Source organism: Octopus sinensis, linkage group LG19 (assembly GCF_006345805.1).
Source record: "Octopus sinensis linkage group LG19, ASM634580v1, whole genome shotgun sequence".
Taxonomy (NCBI): Eukaryota; Metazoa; Mollusca; class Cephalopoda; order Octopoda; family Octopodidae; genus Octopus; species Octopus sinensis.
The window spans coordinates 49,689,710-49,709,416 of NC_043015.1; the positions used below are offsets into that span (position 1 = coordinate 49,689,710).

At 38.0% G+C, this 19,707-nt stretch overlaps 1 protein-coding gene across 1 annotated transcript in view; it reads left to right on the top strand.

Annotated features, from left to right (window-relative positions):
• LOC115222081 (putative mediator of RNA polymerase II transcription subunit 26) overlaps window positions 1–19,707 on the top strand; it is a 95,872-nt gene that overhangs the window by 47,498 nt on the left and 28,667 nt on the right. Inside the window, exon 6 of the mRNA XM_029792180.2 lies at window positions 19,129–19,230. Within this exon, the coding sequence (XP_029648040.1) occupies window positions 19,129–19,230 (102 nt within the window). The remainder of the gene's footprint in view (window positions 1–19,128; window positions 19,231–19,707) is intronic.

Sequence of the window (19,707 nt, forward strand, 5' to 3'; positions counted from 1 at the left end):
CCGACCTCCCGTCTTTTCATTCACTTCATTTCCTTGTTCGATCCGCCTTCCTCCGTTCCCGAAGACCTCCGACTCACTGACGTAAACTTCGTGTAACTCGACACCCAGTCGTGCAAATAGACCTGTCCACTTCCTTTTGGCAACGTCAAGACATATCTCGTTCTCCACCGAAGAGCATCTTTCGTCGCCAACCCACATCTCTTCTCTCTTCCTCTCACCACCACCACCACTACCATCGCCACCGCTGCCACCACCACCACCACCTTTGAATTACATACTTGCACGCTATTTGACCTCACTCTTTCGTTCTCCGTTTCGTTTATTACATTTCGTAGCCGCTGTTTCGTATCCAAATCGTGTATCGTGTAATGGAGGTTTTGAACCCTGTGTGTTCCGGGTCGATAGTTTATCTTTTAATTGTTTCAATCATTTGACTACGGCCGTGCTGGAGCACCACCCTGAAGTTTTTTTTTTTTTTAGTCGAATAAATCGATCCCGGTGCTTGTTTTTATTTATTTTTTTACAAGCCTCTAACAAACCACTGAGTTACGGGGGACGTAAACATATCAACATCGGTTGTCAAGTAGTGAGGGTGGTAATGATGGTGGTGGTGGTAGTGGTGACAAATACACACACACACACATACGACGCGTTTCTTTCAGCTTCCGTCTACCAAATCCACTCGCAAGGTGTCACGCAGTGGGACTGAACTCGGAACCATGTGGTTTAAAAGCAAACTTCTTTACGACACAGCCACACCTGCACCCTTAGTTTACTCTTCTACTCTTATTCGTTTCAGTCATTTAACTGCAGCCATGCTGGAGCACCGCCTTTAGTCGAACAAATCAACCCCTAGAACTTACTCTTTGTAAGCCTAGTACTTATTCTATCGGGCACCTTTTGCCGAACCGCTAAGTTACGGGGGCGTAAACACACTAGCATCGGTTGTCAAGTGATGGTGGGGAGACAAACATACATATATATATATATATTCAATGGGCTTCTTTCAGTTTCCGTCTACCAAATCCACTCACAAGGCTTTGATCAGCCCATGGCTATAGTAGAAGACACTTGCCCAAGGTGCACGCTGCACTTGCCTCTATCCCTTGTGTTGCCTTATTGACTGCAACGGGAAATTGTAACTACGATGAGTGAAGTAAAATGCCATAATCGTGACTCGAACTCGCCTTTCTCTGCTTCGCTTGTAGCTAACTTCGACTCTAACGGCGCTCGTATCTGTTCTTCCCTTTCGCACCCACAAAAATATATTAACTGGTAGTATTTTGAACTTATTTTATTTTCTATATCTTTTGTATTAGAATATCCAGACACTATTTCATAATCTTGTATGAGTGATGGAATCTTGCATGGGGAATGGAAAAGGTGATGTTCATGCCCTTCCGAAGGCATTAATAGATGCGTAAATAAAATTTAATAACTTCAACATGTTGAGTGCCTTGTTATGATTTAATCTCATTAGATTAGCATTAAATTATTACCGCGTTTTCCAGCATACACATCGACATCGTACCGTAAATATATTTAGAGCCTGGTGCAGCCATCTGATTCGCCAGACCTCAGTCAAATCGTTCAACCCATGCTAGCATGGAAAGCGGGCGTTAAACGATGATGATTGATATAAAATCTCTTATTTCTAAGCGATCGATCAAAAGATGAATGCGTTATTTATCTGTTCGAATAGAATTTATTTCAATTTTCCTCTCACAATCTCTCTTTCCTGTAAAGGTTATTTTCTGGGACGCAGATTCTTTTTTAGTACTAGGAATATCTAACAAGCTGTTCTGCTAATTTAATCTCTGGCCAGCCAGATTCCGCAGACTGATGTTGATGCTTAGCTGAGTAAACGTACCAAGATCAGATGGTATTGCTCAAAAGGTTCCATGCTGAGCACGTAACCCAGACTCTCTTCTTTTCACTCATTTCGTTTTCCTTATTTTGATACATCCTGCCATTCCTACGTTCTCTCACTCACTGACGTAAATTTCGCGAATGGTAATTTTTACGGTTCCGTGTGTGACACTTTGATTCCTGCTAACCTCGCCAAAATATTACTTTACAAGAAGAGCTAGATGGGAGCGGTGGCGATGGTGGTTGTGGTGTGTGTGTGTGTGTGTGTATGGAGGAGGTGGGGGCTATATTAAATTTCAAACAGCTACCACGAAATGTCGTAAACAAGACGGAGAAAGAAAAATCGTGTGACTGAAATTGAGACACGACCATAATCCTATGTTAAAATCCTTTTTTACACGCCCTTAATATTTGGTGTTTAATGTTGCAACTGCCTTGTAACAGTGGACATAGTGTTGCGCCGCTGTATTTATGAACAAAATACTTAAAGCGCAGGAGTGGCTGTGTGGTAAGTAGCTTGCTAACCAACCACATGGTTCCGGGTTCAGTTCCAATGCGTGGCATCTTGGGCAAGTGTCTTCTGCTATAGCCCCGGGCCGACCAATGCCTTGTGAGTGGATTTGGTAGACGGAAACTGAAAGAAGCCTGTCGTATATATGTATATATATAATGTGTGTGTGTGTGTCAGTGTGTCCCCTAGCATTGCTTGACAACCGATGCTGGTTGTGTTTACGTCCCCGTCACATAGCGGTTCGGCAAAAGAGACCGATAGAATAAGTACTGGGCTTACAAAGAATAAGTCCCGGGGTCGATTTGCTCGACTAAAGGCGGTGCTCCTTATGTTCCGAGTTAAAAAGCTGCCGGAGTCGGCTTTGCCTTTTATCCTCTCGGGGTCCATAAAATAGGTACCAGTTGATCACTGGGGGGTTAATGTAATCAATTTATCATCCCCTTCTCCGAAATTGCAGGCCTTGTGTCAAAATTTAAAACCATCATTATCACCATCATCTTCTCCGTACTTGTTTTTCTTTTCATTATAAAATAAGCGGATATTAATAACATTAGTTTTTTGTTTGTTTTTTTTTTAACGATTGCAAGAAGGAAACGGAGACAAGGTCGGAGATTTGTCTTCCCACTATGTTTATATAAAAATGTGATGGATTAAGAGAGAGAGAGACCGAGATGGTGGAGACGGGGTCGATAAAACTGCTGGTTGGTACGTGCGGTGGCAGCGGTGTTGATGGTGTTTGGCGGCGGTTCACCGTTCTCTTCTGCTCGCTTCTTGAATGCAATGATTCGGGTTGTATGTGTGTGTGTGTGTGTGTGTATGTTTGGAAGAAGGCAGGGTTTTGGCTAGGTTGGTAGACACACTTTTAAAATACGTGCAAAATGAATATGGGAGAGCGTTTGTGTGTGCATGGGTTTGTGTGGAGAGATATATACTAAACGATTCCATCTGCTGAAAAGATCTTCCTTCCTTATTCACTTCGTGTCGTCTGCTCTCTCTCTTTCTCTATCTGTCTTTCGTTTCCCCTCCATACTCTTCGCCCTCCCTCAGGTATACCGTTTCTTTTTTCTTTTTCTCTTCCCTCTTTAAACAAATAATTCCTTTTGCTCTATATATCCTCTCTTTCTTTCTTTTTTTTTCCTCCCCTCTCACCCACCACGTCATTCCCTCCACTTACTCTTCAAATAGCCTTGACATTCTCCGGCAATTTTCGGCCTGATCGCTCGTTCATCAGACGAGGAAGGAGGCCAACAAAGAAATAAAATAAAAATTAATGAATAAATAAATAAACCAAACAACTAAAACAGCCGAAGAAAAAAAGGAAAGAAAGAAAGAAACAATAAATAAATAAATAATAATAAAAAAAAGCCGAAGGAAAAAAAAATAACAAAACAAAAATGACTGAAGTGGAAAAAAATAGAGCAGCAGCAACAGCAGCAGCCTATAAAGTAGAGAATAAAAACAACAATAAGAATAACAATAACATAATCCTAAAACCTCATAATGAAACGGCAAGAAGAGATAAGAAACAAGTTGTAAATATAACAAGCGGCAGGCGAGGGTGGAGGGAGGAAGAGCTTTCGTTAGCAGCAGCAGCAGCAGCGGCAGTAGAGCTGTCTGTTCGTCAGGCGTTAGTTCCATCAGACAAACAACCTCCCTCTGTTGTTACTTTAAGCATTTTTTTATTTTTTATATATATTATTTCTAATTCAACTCGGTTATATAATTACTTGCAGTTTTCTTTTTTTTGTTGTTGTTGCCATATTTTCTTTCGGTCATATTTTTTTTCTTTGCTGCTGCTGCTTTGTTATTTTTTTATGCTTTTTTTTTTCGTTGTGGCTGTCTATTCTTAGTTTTCGTATTTCTCTCCCCCCACGACCACCACCATCATCGCCCCGACTTTCTACAATTTCTGTGTTTATTATTCAATAAACTATATCACTATTTCACAGCTTCAATTTCTCATCGCTGTTATATACTGAACGAAAGCTCTCACACACACACATATATTTATACATACATACATACACACATATATATATATTATACTATAGACATACTTACACACATGCTTATTGCATATGTGTGTGTGTGTGTGTGGTGTGTGTGTGTATGTTGGAAGAAGGCAGGGTTTTGGCTAGGTTGGTAGACACACTTTTAAAATACGTGCAAAATGAATATGGGAGAGCGTTTGTGTGTGCATGGGTTTGTGTGGAGAGATATATACTAAACGATTCCATCGCTGAAAAGATCTTCCTTCCTTATTCACTTCGTGTCGTGCTCTCTCTCTTTCTCTATCTGTCTTTCGTTTCCCCTCCATACTCTTCGCCTCCCTCAGGTATACCGTTTCTTTTTTCTTTTTCTCTTCCCTCTTTAAACAAATAATTCCTTTGCTATATATCCTCTCTTTTCTTTCTTTTTTTCCTCCCCTCTCACCCACCACGTCATTCCCTCCACTTACTCTTCAAATAGCCTTGACATTCTCCGGCAATTTTCGGCCTGATCGCTCGTTCATCAGACGAGGAAGGAGGCCAACAAAGAAATAAATAAAAATTAATGAATAAATAAATAAACCAAACAACTAAAACAGCCGAAGAAAAAAAGGAAAGAAAGAAAGAAACAATAAATAAATAATAATAATAAAAAAAAGCCGAAGGAAAAAAAATAACAAAACAAAAATGACTGAAGTGGAAAAAAATAGAGCAGCAGCAACAACAGCAGCAGCAGCGCAGCAGCCTATAAAGTAGAGAATAGAGAAAAAACAACAATAAGAATAACAATAAACAAATCCTAAAACCTCATAATGAAACGGCAAGAAGAGAAAGAAAACAAGTTGTAAATATAACAAGCGGCAGGCGAGGGTGGAGGGAGGAAGAAGAGCTTTCGTTAGCAGCAGCAGCAGCAGCGGCAGTAGAGCTGTCTGTTCGTCAGGCGTTAGTTCCATCAGACAAAACAACCCCCTCTGTTGTTACTTTAAGCATTTTTTTATTTTTTATATATATATTCTAATTCAACTCGGTTATATAATACTTCAGTTTTCTTTTTTTTGTTGTTGTTGCCATATTTTCTTTCGGTCATATTTTTTCTTTGCTGCTGCTGCTTTTTATTTTTTATGTTTTTTTTTTCGTTGTGGCTGTCTATTCTTAGTTTTCGTATTTCTCTCCCCCCACGACCACCACCATCATCGCCCCGACTTTCTACAATTTCTGGGTTATTATATCAATAAACTATATCACTATTTACAGCTTCAATTTCTCATCGCTGTTATATAATGAACGAAAGCTCTCACACACACACATATATTTATACATACATACATACACACATATATATATATTTATACATATAGACATACTTACACACATGCTTATTTGCATATGTGTGTGTGTGTGTGTGTGTGTGTGTGTGTATATTAATGTTACGTTTCGTTTGTTTTTTTCATATATCTTTATTCTGAATTATTTTATTTTATTCATTTATAATTTTTTAGTTACGTTTCTGCAGTTATTAACCGGGAGCCAAGTTGAAATTACATATACTATATATACACACATATATATATACATACATAAATACACATATATATATACATACATAAATACATATATATAATTACATACATAAATACATATATAATATATATATATATATATATACAATACATAAATACATATATATATATATACATACATAAATACATATATATATATATATACACATACATAAATATATATATACATACATAAATATATATATATATATATATACAAACATAAATACGTATATATACGCACGTATTTATGTATGTGTGGTGTATATATATATATATATATATATATATACAAACATAAATACATATATATACGCATGTATTTATGTATGCGTGTGCATAAATATATATATATATATATAATTAATTTACTGACTTTCATGGGAAACATGTATTTTTGTGGTTGAAACCTTTTGGATTAACTGGTGCTAGAGTGAGCCATATAGTGACCACTCTCTTATATTTATTTTATATTATTTTATATTATTTATATATATATATATATATATATATGCGCTAAATACGCACATTCACGCGCGCGCACACACACTTTATGAGTCTCTTCGGTATTCTTTTTCTTTCATTTTTTTTCTTTCTTTCTTTTCTTAATGTCTTCCGAACATTTCTGTGTTGTGAGGTGGGGGTTAGGTGGTGGGGAGGTGACGGGCTGACAGTTCTAAGCATACGTTCCTACTTTTGCATTCGCGTATAAAACGCATATAAACATACATACATACATACATGCACACATCGTACGTTTAAACACTTATTATAAATACTGATAAAGAAAAAATGGAGGCGAGATGATAACGACATCATGTATATATAAAAATAATATATATATATATATATAGATATATATATATATATATATATAATTTGCATACATTCATATGTAAGCATTTGGTGGAATATAGTCTAAATCGTCACAAATATGTCGATCAGGGTATCTTCAATTAATATTTTATCTCTCTCGTGTGTAATGTATAAATATATATATACACATATATATATATACACACATATATATATATACACACACATATGTATATATATATATATATACACATATGTATACATATATATACACATATGTATGCATATATATGCATATACATATATACACATATGTATACATATATATGCACATACATATATATATGCACATACATATGTATATACGTGTATACATATATATATGCACATACATATATACATGTATATGCTTACATATATATGCACACATATATACATATATATATATATGCATATACATACATATATATATATATATACATATATATATGCATATACATATATAAATATATGCACATACATACATATATATATATATGTATACATATATATATGCATATATATCTATATATATATATACATATATACATACACACACACGCATGTATATGCATATACCCATCTATCTTCATCTATATCAAGCTACCTAGCTACCTGTCTATCAACCTATCTCTCTATCTGCCTTTCTGTCTATCAGTCTCTAACCAACTCCCCACTGTGTGTCTGCGTGCGTGCGTGTGGTGTGTGTCTGTATGTATATATATATATATACCCCCTCTATTCTGACGGTATTATTCAACAGCTGCATATTTATGTTTTGCTGGCTTTCGTGTAAAAATAACATTTATTCTAAATCTGTTGTATTCTCTCAATAAGAGTGTATATGCATATATATGTAGGTGTGTGTGTGTGGCTGTGTACGAATACGTGTGTGTGTGTGTATTGAATATTTTCGCTAATTCGTTCGTCTAATAAGATAATTCGCAGTGTAACTACGAAGTAACCGGTTCACTTAAATACCACGATATTCGCTCACATTATTTGCGAAGTTCTTTATTGACTTGTCCTAGTTTGAGCCCTGCAGCAATCGTTTTTTGCTTTCTAAACAGTTCGTAAGTGCATATTCCATTTTTGTTGAGGTTTTTCTTTTTCTTTTACGTGTTTTTCGAGCCGTCAACGACTTAACAAATTCCCTTTTCTCTAAACCCGACCGCTGACGAAATTTTCTTACTACAACTTAATTTTGATGTGGTTGACTGCTGCCATTATTAAAACAGCGATGTTTTCAGACATGTCGTCTGGCGGTAGGTATCAGATCGCCTGTAACTAGGTTTCTGTTTCTGGGTTAGGTTTAAGGAAATTTAATCGCTCTTCGCTCCGTGTTTTTCTTTCTTATTCTTATTGACTTTTTTTTTTCTTTACGTTTATTCGTTTACGTAATAACAATAATAATGTAATTCTCTAACTATATAACTGCGGAATGTTTCTTCGCTTGAAATATTAATAGGTCTATATAATAACGATTTCAAAAGATGGCACAAAACCAGCAACTTTGGATCTTTTCGGTTTCAACGGCAGTTTTTTCTAGCGGGGTCATATGAAATTGTCACCAATAATTATGACCCCAGTATCGATCTATTGCATGTCAATCTGTTTTAGGGTTAGGGTTAGAGGTGGGGGTGAGGGTATCTTTTTCTTCAGAAATGTAAATAAACCCAATCTGTTTCTTAAACGAGGGACATATTCATACGGCACATAATGTTTTCACCTCAATAGTCGTCATTGATTGGTTGAACTGATGCCCCAGCATGGCTGCAAATCAATGACTGAAACAAGTGAAAGGTAAAAGATGTATGTATGTGTGTGTGTGTGTGTGAATACATGTAAACCAGTTTCGGCTTTCTGTCTGCTGCCGTTTCACTCCGGGAACCTAAGATGAATTTAGTGCTGTTACTGTAATCTAACCGACGTCTAAATCGAGTACAGTTGTTACTATGGTTACATATAAAGTACATTACTCTGCTCTGATGATACAGGGCCAGGAAATGTAATCCGTCGAATGCCGAAACTTGGATGAGATGTAATATAGTCCATCTCTCTCTCTCTTCATTATATATATGGTGTATACTTGTTTTGCTATATATATATGTACGAGGTGTAATGTAGTCTATGTGCAGCGTACATTGCTAATTTGTTTATGGCGTATAGCGTTACGGTTATCTCGATGTGTCTCGTAAAGCCGAGAATGTTTGCGAATCCCTCAGAAGACCTCGCCTTAAGATTAAGTTACTTCGGAGAGGATAAGCTTTGTCGAAACCGTCTCCATCAAAGCTTTTTTGGCGACGGCCGTATTTTCATTTGCTGTTTGGTACGATAGGCTCCTTCCTTCCTTCCTTTCTTTCTTCCTTTCTTTCTTTCTTTATCTCGATTTTCCCCTTTCTTCCCTTATCTCTCCCCCTCTCTTTGTTTCTTTCTTTCTCTTTATCTCTTTTCCTTTATTTCTTTCTTTCTCTCTCTCCCCCTTTCTCTCCCCTCTCTTTCTTTATATATCTCTCCCCCCTTTCTTTCTTCCTTCCTTTCATTCTTTCTTTATCTCGGTCTCTCCTTTCTTCCCTTATCTCTCCCACTCTCTTTCTTTCTCCTTTTCTTTATCTCTTTTCCTTTATTTCTTTCTTTATTTACCCCCCCTTTCTTTCTTTCTTTCGTTCCTTCATTCCTTCCTTCGAGGGCAAAACAAGAAGCAGTTTTCTTTCAATTCCTTTCGCAAGAACATTAGCTGTGCGGGAAGAGAATGGGTGATTGCTCTGTCTGGAAAGCGAAACTAGTTCACAATTTCTAATGGTGCTTAAGTAAGGCAAAAAAGACATTTGTTTGCAAAACAAATATTGGAAACAAAGACAGGCATATTCTTGTTCTTTCTCTCTCTCTCTCTCTCTCTCTCTCTCTTACAGTTCCTGCCAGCGGCTGGGGCCATGTTGGGGCTACTGGCATTGATAAGAAGTTTGTGTTGTGTTTGTTTCCACCTCGCACAGCTTCACAACCGGTCTTGGTTTGTTTACGTTTCCGTAAATTAGCAGTTGTCCCAAAAGAGAACTGATAGCACGAGTACCAAACTTTTAAAAAGAGCTTAAGTACTGGTGACGATTTGTTCGACTAAACCCTTCAAGGCGGAGCCCCAGCATGGCCGCAGTCCAATGACCGAAACAAATCAAATGGCAAAAAAAAACAGTATAAATATATCCAAAATTATGTTATCCAATGGCGGTTTGCTTTTTTTATAGACAGTAGTGTGCAGTTTGAAGGGCATCAAGCTGCGAACTGGCAGAAACGTTAGCACGCCGGACGAAATGCTTAGCTGTATTTCGTCCGTCTTTAAGTTCTGAGTTCAAATTCCACCGAGCTCAACTTTGCCTTTCATCCTTTCGGGGGGTCGATATAATCGACTGCCCCCCTCTACCCCAATATTTCGGGCTTTGTGCATAGAGTAGAAAATAATATTTAAAGGCGGAGAGCTGGCAGAATCGTTAGCACGCCGGGTGGAATGCTGAGTTCAAATTCCGCCGAGGTCGACTTTGCCTTTTATCCTTTCGGGGGTCGATAAATTAAGTACCAGTTGCGTACTGGGGTCGATATAATCGACTGCCCCCCACCCCTACCCCAAAATTTCGGGCTTTGTGCCGAGAGTAAAGAATATTTAAAGGCGGCGAGCTGGTAGAATCGTTAGCACGCCGGGTGGAATGCTGAGTTCAAATTCCGCCGAGGTCGACTTTGACTTTTATCCTTTCGGGGGTCGATAAATTAAGTACCAGTTGCGTACTGGGGTCAATGTGATTGACTAGTCCCCTTCCCACAAATTTCAGGCTTTGTGTCTTTAGTAGAAAGGATTATTTATGATGAATGAATGAATGAATGAATAGCCGTAATGTAATTTTCAAATGTTAATTAGTTCGTCTTAATATGAAGCCCGATTCGCAAAGGATCATCCTTGACTTCGTTAATCAGCTCTGTTTTTGGTTAATCCTTTAGCATTCCGGTTACTCATTTTGAATTAACCATACATAATCTCATAGCTTCGAAATTCGACGGTGCGTTCATTTATTTATTTGAATTGCATTGTTAGGTAGGTGTGAAAGGCTGGATCTGGCCGTTTTCAACATAAAGCAAGATTAGAATGTTTTGACCGGATATGGCCGGTTTAAATGCTGACGCATTCTTGCCGGTGTCCGGACTACGTCACGCCCTTCTCACAACGTATCGTTCTCTTTATTGGAAGTCACTTAACCCTGTTATCTCCCCTACTGTCCTTCTCATGTCTGACCACTGTCCGAAGTCAGGACGCCATGATAGATCGTTGGCTCCTACACGCATTTTTTTCTCTCCTTGTTTTTTTCTGTGTACTTAAGTCGAAGAGCGTAGGCTCGAAACGTAAAAGACTTTCTATTTCTATTCCTGAGCGCTATACTAATACATTTGTTTGTTTGTACTGCACCTGCCTTCGTCTTTTGTTTATTTTCGTAAACCTTCCCGTATATATATAATATATATATATATATATATATATATATATATATATATATATATATATATATAGATATATATATATATATATATACTGCATGATAACAAATCGAAGATATTTAGGTCGCCACATTTTCATTTTATTTGTGCCGTCTACCAACGCTCCACGCCTATTACTCTCTACCTCCTACCTTACGTACACCCACCCACACACACCGCACCGTCCGATTTCCTTTTAATACAAGAACAAGGGCACTAGCTTTAGTCACGAGGTTGTACGTAATACGAAATATTCCGTTGGGTGAAGCGAAAGTTTAAAATATAAAATTTGAAAGAAGAAGAAAAAAAAGTAATTTAAGCGATAAATAAAAGTCAAATTTTATTCATTTATTTGTTATTCTTGCTGTTCCTCCTGTTGTTGTTGCTGCTGCTATTCAATGCTCGTATAATTTTCCCTCTTGTACATCTCTCGGGACATGGCGAATGAATTATTTCTGTCGTGAGGCGCCGTTCGTTGGTCGTTCTACTTCTGCAGATAACGATTATAGCAATCCTGCAGCTTATCGTGGTGAAACAAGTACAGTCAGTCTCCGATAGTGTGTATGTGTGTATATATAGATATAGATATGTGTGTGTAATATATATATATATATCCTACTTCGAATGTGTTAGTGTGTGCGAGGCCGTTTCCCCCTGCCTGAGTGCTGATAAATACACATATATATATATATATATATATATATATATATATATATATATATATATATATAATATTCGTTATTTGTTGTAAGCTTCTCTACAGAACTAGTGCACTGTTTTCATATCGTATAGAGATCGTTAAATTTCCTTTCACCAAGCATTTTTTTAATGTCTTCTGCACCCTCAGAAACCTTTGCTGCTTTCACTGATATTTATTGCCTGTTCAAGCAACTCTGGTGGGCAATTCTGCCCATTAACTTCAACACAAATCTGATAGTTTACTCTTTAACGAGTGCAAATTCACCCTGTCAGCTAATTTTAAATTCGCCATTACTTGAAATGCTAAGAGAAACTTTCTGATAACTTTTATCGCTTTCTCTTTGTCCTCACTTCATGTCGTGTATGGTATACGAAGATAGAAATGCCGATATCATAGTGTGGTGTACCAAAAATGTTAGAAGGGCGGGGTGTGTTCGAATGGTGCACCTCGGTTATCAACAACGAAAAGTAAAGATCTGATTTACCCCTTGAGGTTTCCAATTATCTAATAGTAATAATAATAATAATAATGATAATTAATTCGCTTATTGGTCACAAGGGCTGACAAAAATCAATTTAAACACTTAGGGACAAAACACAGAACGAAAGTTACAAAGGGTTTTGTCCGTTTCAAAAAAGTCCGTGTACAAAAGCAGGATAACAACGAAAATATAACAAGTAAAAACTCCCAATAGGGGGAGGCGCTTCGAAAGGTTACTCGTGGAAAAACCCATAAAAGCCACGGGATCCTGGTCAAAATGCCGCTAAGCATTTTGCTCGGCGTGCTGACGATTCTGCCAGCTCACCGCCTTAATCAGTAACTTAGAAAAAAGCCAGAAATGTGGCGTTGAAGAAGGATACAATTGATTAAATCAACTTCAGGGCTTGGCTGCTACTTAACTGACCCTGGAAGGATCAAAGGCAAAGATGACCGTGGCATGATCTGAACCTGGAACACAAAAGACGATCTGCAAGAAATTTCTTCGAATGCAAGTTCCACAGGCAAGCTTGTGGAACTTGCTTTCGAATACCAAACATCATAACAAAACTCCATCTTGTTCTATTCTTCCCTGGAACTTTCTGACTTAGTGCCAAGCAGAGAATTCATTATCGAGTTTGGTAAATTGCTAAATCGGACTCGATCAGTTTCTACCTTTGACAGAACGATTATTGATTAAACGTCCATAAACACTTTTCTTCTTCTTTTTCGCCTCCACCTCTCTCCTTTCTCTCTCTCCGTTTGTATATCGTTATGTTATTTCAAACATGTCTGCTCATCGTATATTTACAAAATTTGCCGAACAGCTGTCAGTATTTTGACTCAGTCTTTCTTTCACTGCCCAAGAAATGGAGTTTGTTCGCGTTAAAGTCAAGAAAAATATATCAATTAAGAAAACAGGCGCTGGCATAGCTATGTGGTTAGAGATTTGCATCTCAAAAACATAGCTCATGGTTCGGTTCCCCTGCGTTGCACCGTGGGTAAGTGTCTTCTATATTCCCGAGCCAACCAAAGCCTTGTGAGTGAATTTGTTAAACAAAAACTCAAGGAAGCCCGTCGTACACACACACACACACACACACACACACACACACACACACACACACACACACACACACACACACACACACATATATATGGAGGCACATGGCCTATTGGTTAGAGCAGTGGACTCGCGGGTTCGAATCTCAGACCGGGCGATGGGTGTGCTTATGAGCGAAACACCTAAGCTCCACGCAGCTCCGGCGGAAGGTAATGGCGAACTTCTGCTGACTTTTTCGCCACAACTTTCTCTCACTCTTTCCTCCTGCATCATGCAGCTCACCTGCGACGGACCCACGTCCCGTCCAGGTGGGGAACCTATACGCCAAGGAAACCGGGAAACCGGCCCTTATGAGACAAGCCTGGCTCGAGAAGGAACAAAAAAAATAAATAAATAAAAAGAAACAATAATAAATCTCAGAGCGAGTTATAAACAGTAGCTGCAACACATCGTGACGTATATTTGCCATTTAAATATGGCTAACCCCTAAGGGTGGATGCTATTGTAGTTTGTAGCCCCAGGAGGAGACCTCCTCCAGCTGGCTTTAGACGCACAGACAGGGCACAGAAAGTGTCTAAAGCCAGCTGGAGTAGGTGTCCTCCTGGGGCTACAAACTACAGTAGCATCCACCCTTAAGGGTTAGCCATATTTAAATGGCAAATATACGTCACGATGTGTAAAATGAAGCGTTTCTCTAGAAATGGTTTAAAGGACAGGCTTCGCGCTGGGAACCCATAGATAGGTCTGTATTGCAACAAAGAACACATCAGAATACGTGAAGGATTATCTGTAATTTAGTTAGCGTTTTTATGTTAAATGTTACGTTTTTGTTGCTTTTCATTTACTTAGATGTAAATAACAAAAAACGTATCGAGTGTTAATTAATGCACAAGTGAAGGGCAGTATTGTAAATATATGCATATGCCTCTCTCTTACTATATATATATATATATATATATACTTATATACATGATACTCATACACAAACCTATGTAATATCAGAGCCCGCTGCATCTGTCACACTTGCGATATTTGATGCAGCAGTTTTAATGAACCATTTATCTCGCCCTGTAATATGAAGTCTTTCACGTGTTACTTCTTATATATATACACACACACACACACATACAAAAAAAAAACTATACATTTTATTACAATACAAAAGTATTCTTTTCCAGCGAAAACAATACTACCGTTATCGACTGCTGTTTCCAGCAAACATTGATATCTTGTGCCACTATTTCCTATATATATATATATATATATATATATATATATATATATATATAGTAATACTAAGTAATTAAGGGTTTAGCAACAATTTGCCTCACCACACACCGAATTTAGAAATAGCAGTCAAAGAGTTATGGCTATTCTTTCTACTTAAAAGGGAGATCCCAGTAAAACCACACCACTTAAAAGGCAAACAACGCATATATATATATATATATTATATATAATATATATATATATATATATATATATATATATATATAAAATATGTGTGCGTGTGTATGTATGGAAAAGAAGTCAAGATAGAAAATGCTAAAATAATTTTATAAATAAGCATTTCAGTACCGATTTCAGTCATTGAGAGTTTTTCGACTTTAAGTATGGAAAACAATTAAATTAAGAAAAATTTTTTAAGTTTTTTTTAAAAGAATATTTGCATAGCCTTCAAATACAAGTATGATTTTCCTTGTTTCTGCCTGTCTCTGTCTCTCTTGTTTACTCTTGTGAATATATGAAACGTAGAGTAGATGAAACCATAGCGACTGAAGAAGGGTTTTTTTTCTTTGTATTAATTGTCCTGTACTCCATTTTTTGTTGTTTTTAAAAAAATGTCCAGTTCCTTTGGTTTGTGTCTATGTTTTCGTTTCTCTTTGTGTTCGACGTCCCTTTGGTGTCCTGTACTCATATATGCGTGTATATGTACATGTAGAGGTAGGTACGTACATATATGTTTATATATATGCATATGTTTTATTTCATTTATTAATATATTATATATATATATTATATATATATATATATATATATATATATATATATATATAATATATATATATATACACACACACAAACGTGTACATAGATATGTGCAGTTTTCTAATGTTGTTTTTCGCACCTATATTTGTATTGGGAATTCTGGGTAATAAGTTCTTCGCTTTGTATTATTAGAAACACATTGTACACATGTACGCATTACAATCCTCCCCTCCCTCCCTCCCCCCTCCCTCTCTCTCTGTCTCTTTCTTGTATACGATAGCTAATGCCTCTGTTCATCTGACACGGTGTTAATGGTAGCCCCTGCTGTTTTCTCACTTCCGGACACCTGACGTTTTACTTCCTCTCCAAAAGGTTCCGCCGTAATCGTTTGGCCTGGAATATTTCTACAAACTTTTCTTAACTAATTAATTCAATTAGATACATAAGATACTGCTTTCTCACATTTCGACTTTGCACTTGTCCGTCTGACTTTTCCTAGTGCAGAGTTATGCATATATACACTGTTAACCCCGTTCCCTCACACACATACACTGTTGGTTTATCTCGAGCCTACAGGCCCATTGTGGTGAGGAAGGATCGCATTTCGCTTTCTGTGGCGTTTTAGCGACTGGAAGTACAGGATTAACCTTCCCGCTGGACGCGACTCTAGTCCGGCGCGCGACGTTTTTCTCCCACGAGAGTTCCGGACCCCAGTTATGAACCCATTTGCATACAGCCAATCAGAGCTCAACTATCAAACTAATTTATGGGCGCACAACAAGTGATGGGCGATAAGATAAGGTCACTTGGATAAGGAATGGCCATGCTGCTTTTCTCTTTTAATAAGGCTTGTTGTTGTTCTTGTTTCAACCATGGCTGCCTCTGCGTAGTTATTTGTGTTGTTGTTTACTTTGTAAAAACAGTAAGGGGAAAGGGTTGCTAGCACATCACCCTCTACCTACATTTTTCCCCATACACATCTTCACCATATGGGGCCCTAACAAAATCCGATAATAGGTACAGATGAAAATCTATGTAATTACTTGTCTCCTTCTAAAATCAGGCATAACTTGGCGATCGGTCGACTTACAACACCGTTCTTAGTCTTGAGTTTACTTGGTAGAGTGTGTTTTACCAAGAGATTTTGAATGCCATCCTTTGTTAATTTGACAACAAGGTCAAGATGAGCTCTGATTAGCTGTGTGTAGAGGAGTTCATTACTGGGGTCCGGAACTCTCGTGAGAAAAAAAAAATTTCGCGTCCGGCGCGTGGTTTTCTGCTTACCCCATCTTTAGATGCTGTTGGTACGAATTTTCAGGTCAAGAATCTGAAATAGTTTTCTGTTTCAAGGACACAACACTTCCAAAATCAAAACTACGACCTTAACGATTCGCGAGCAACTTGTTAGGCTACGGGCTCTCACACACATAATGGTCTGGGGTTGTCAAAGGCACGTTTCGATTTCTCTAAAATTGAATAAAATAATGATGTGTACACACGATGAATAGAATTAATACTTTAGGCGCAGGAGTGGCTGTGTGGTAAGTAGCTTGCTTACCAACCACATCGTTCCGGAGTTCAGCCTCACTGCGTGGCATCTTGGGCAAGTGTCTTCTACTATAGCCTCGGGCCGACCAAAGCCGTGTGTATGGATTTGGTAGACGGAAACTGAAAGAAGCCCGTCGTATATATGTATATATATGTGTGTGTGTGTTTGTCCGTGTTTGTCCCACCAACATCACTTGACAACCGATGCTGGTGTGTTTACGTTCCCGTAACTTTAGCGGTTCAGTAAAAGGAGACCGATAGAATAAGTACTAGGTTTACAAAGAATAAATCCTGGGGGTCGATTTGCTCGACTGAAGGCGGTGCTCCAGCATCGCCGCAGTCAAATACCTGAAAACAAATAAAAGAGTAATAATTATAACGCAATACAAACAAAATCTGAAGTGTCTTGGTGCGTGACTTTTGGTCCATTCTGTCTACACAAATACATACATATAGATTGATGTGATTCTCTGTCCTTAAGCACTCTCTCTCTCTCTACTATTATAGCAGTCTCCAGTGCACGGAACACGTGAATATACACACATACTCACGTGGGGGTGCTGGCTTTAAGTAAAAGAAAATACAGGCGGATCAGTTAATTATGATTTTATTCAACATATTCCCCTCTCAGATTCACACACTTATTGCAGCGGTCCTTCAGTTTTTCTAAGCCTTGTAAAAAGAACTCGCGACACCCTTAAAGCCAGAAACTTTTCATCACCCCCGCGTAGACAGTGAGGACTGGGTCTAACGTTTGTAACAGCTGTTAACGTTACATTGAAGTCAGCGTGTGTTACACACAAGTTCTGTCACAACTTGTGCACGAAGCATAATTACTGTAGAAATGTAATTCCTCTCTTCTCTCTCGAGTTCATAAATTACAACGCAAGGTTTTTTTGTTTCCGTTGTGAACACCCACTGGGCATTCTTAAAGTCGAAAGTTAGCTATAGGATTTCATTTTCTTTCATTTCTCTGCATGTGGTGCACGTATATATATATATATATGTATATATATGCGCGCGCGCGTCGTCTGCCCTCGCAGATTATCGTCTGTAAGTCGACAATGTTATTTTCTTAAAGACACACACACACGCATAAACCATGTTTTTGTCTCTGTGTCTGTCTGATCGTTTGGTATATTCTCTCACTCAACGCTAGTCACATGGCTGTAATAAAATTTGGTTATCATAGCATCATTCATTAACGACACAATACACACACACCGCCACCACTATCCCGCCCACCCTACCGTCACCTGACACTGGTAGAATCTGAGCTCGGAACGTAAAGACGGATGAAATGCCGCTAAGCATTTTGCCCGACGTGCTGAAGATACTGCTCACTGCCTTTCACCACTCTTACAATAATATGCGATCTATCTATCTATCTATCATACTGTCTATCTATCAATCTCCATCTGTCTGTCTGTCTGTCTATCTATCTATCCTATCTGTCTATCCTATATCTCTGTCTATCTATCTATCTATCCTATCTGTCTATCTATCCTATCTCTCTGTCTATCTATCTATCCTATCTCTCTGTCTATCTATCTATCCTATCTCTCTGTCTATCTATCCATCTCTCTGTCTATCTATATCTATTTATCTGTCCATCTATCTGTCTATCTATCTTACTATCTGTCTGTCCAATAATGCAAGGTAGAAAGGTACTATTGTCATTAATGCATTGTTTCGTACAAGCTGCAACTCGTTTCAACTTTACTATTTATTTTAAATGGGCCTGATTCTCGTTTATCTAATAAATATATTATTATTACTTGTTTGTATTTGGATATTAAACATAAGCTCGAACCTCACTTTACTTATCATTTTAATGTTTGTACACTGTATCCTTTACTTACGCTGACATTTCCATCGATCTTCAATGGCGTCTTAAGAACCATCCTATTTGTAGCTATATATATATGTTGTTCGTCTGGCGGATAAATCCGATATTTCGCAATTAGGGGAATTAAGTTTGTAATAATAAAATGCCACGAGTGTCTTTATTAATGTCCGTTTTCTCTATTTGCTTCTTGTTTTTCTTACAGACGAGTAACAGTATTCCGATGCCACCAGAAATACGCAGATTAGCAATAAACAAGAACTCGGGAGAAACTCTCTTACACCGATCTGCTCGATGTGGTTATCAGGTGGTTATCATTTGCATAACGTTGCAATTTTTCGCATTCATTTCTTTGGTTTTTGTATCATTATCATTTATGTAGTATTTTTTTAATATATATTTATATATATTTTTATATATATATTATATGGGTTGGCGTTAGGAAGGGCATCCAGCTGTAGAAACACTGCCAGATCGGACTGGGCCTGGTGCAGCCTTCTGGCTTCCCAGACCTCAGTTGAACCGGCCAACCCATGCTAGCATGGAAAGCGGACGTTAAACTACGATGATGATAATGATTTACTTGTTTTGGTCATTAGACTACGGCCATGCTGGAACATCGCCTTGAATTTTTAGTCGAATGAATCGATCCCTAGTACTTTTTTTGGCTGTCGCTGAGAGGACCGCGTGATCCACGTGGTCGATACCGTGACGTGGTCCGTCCCGTAAATTTACGGGTCGGGCTACGCGGAACAGCCACGCTGTAGGTAACCGTCGCACCCCG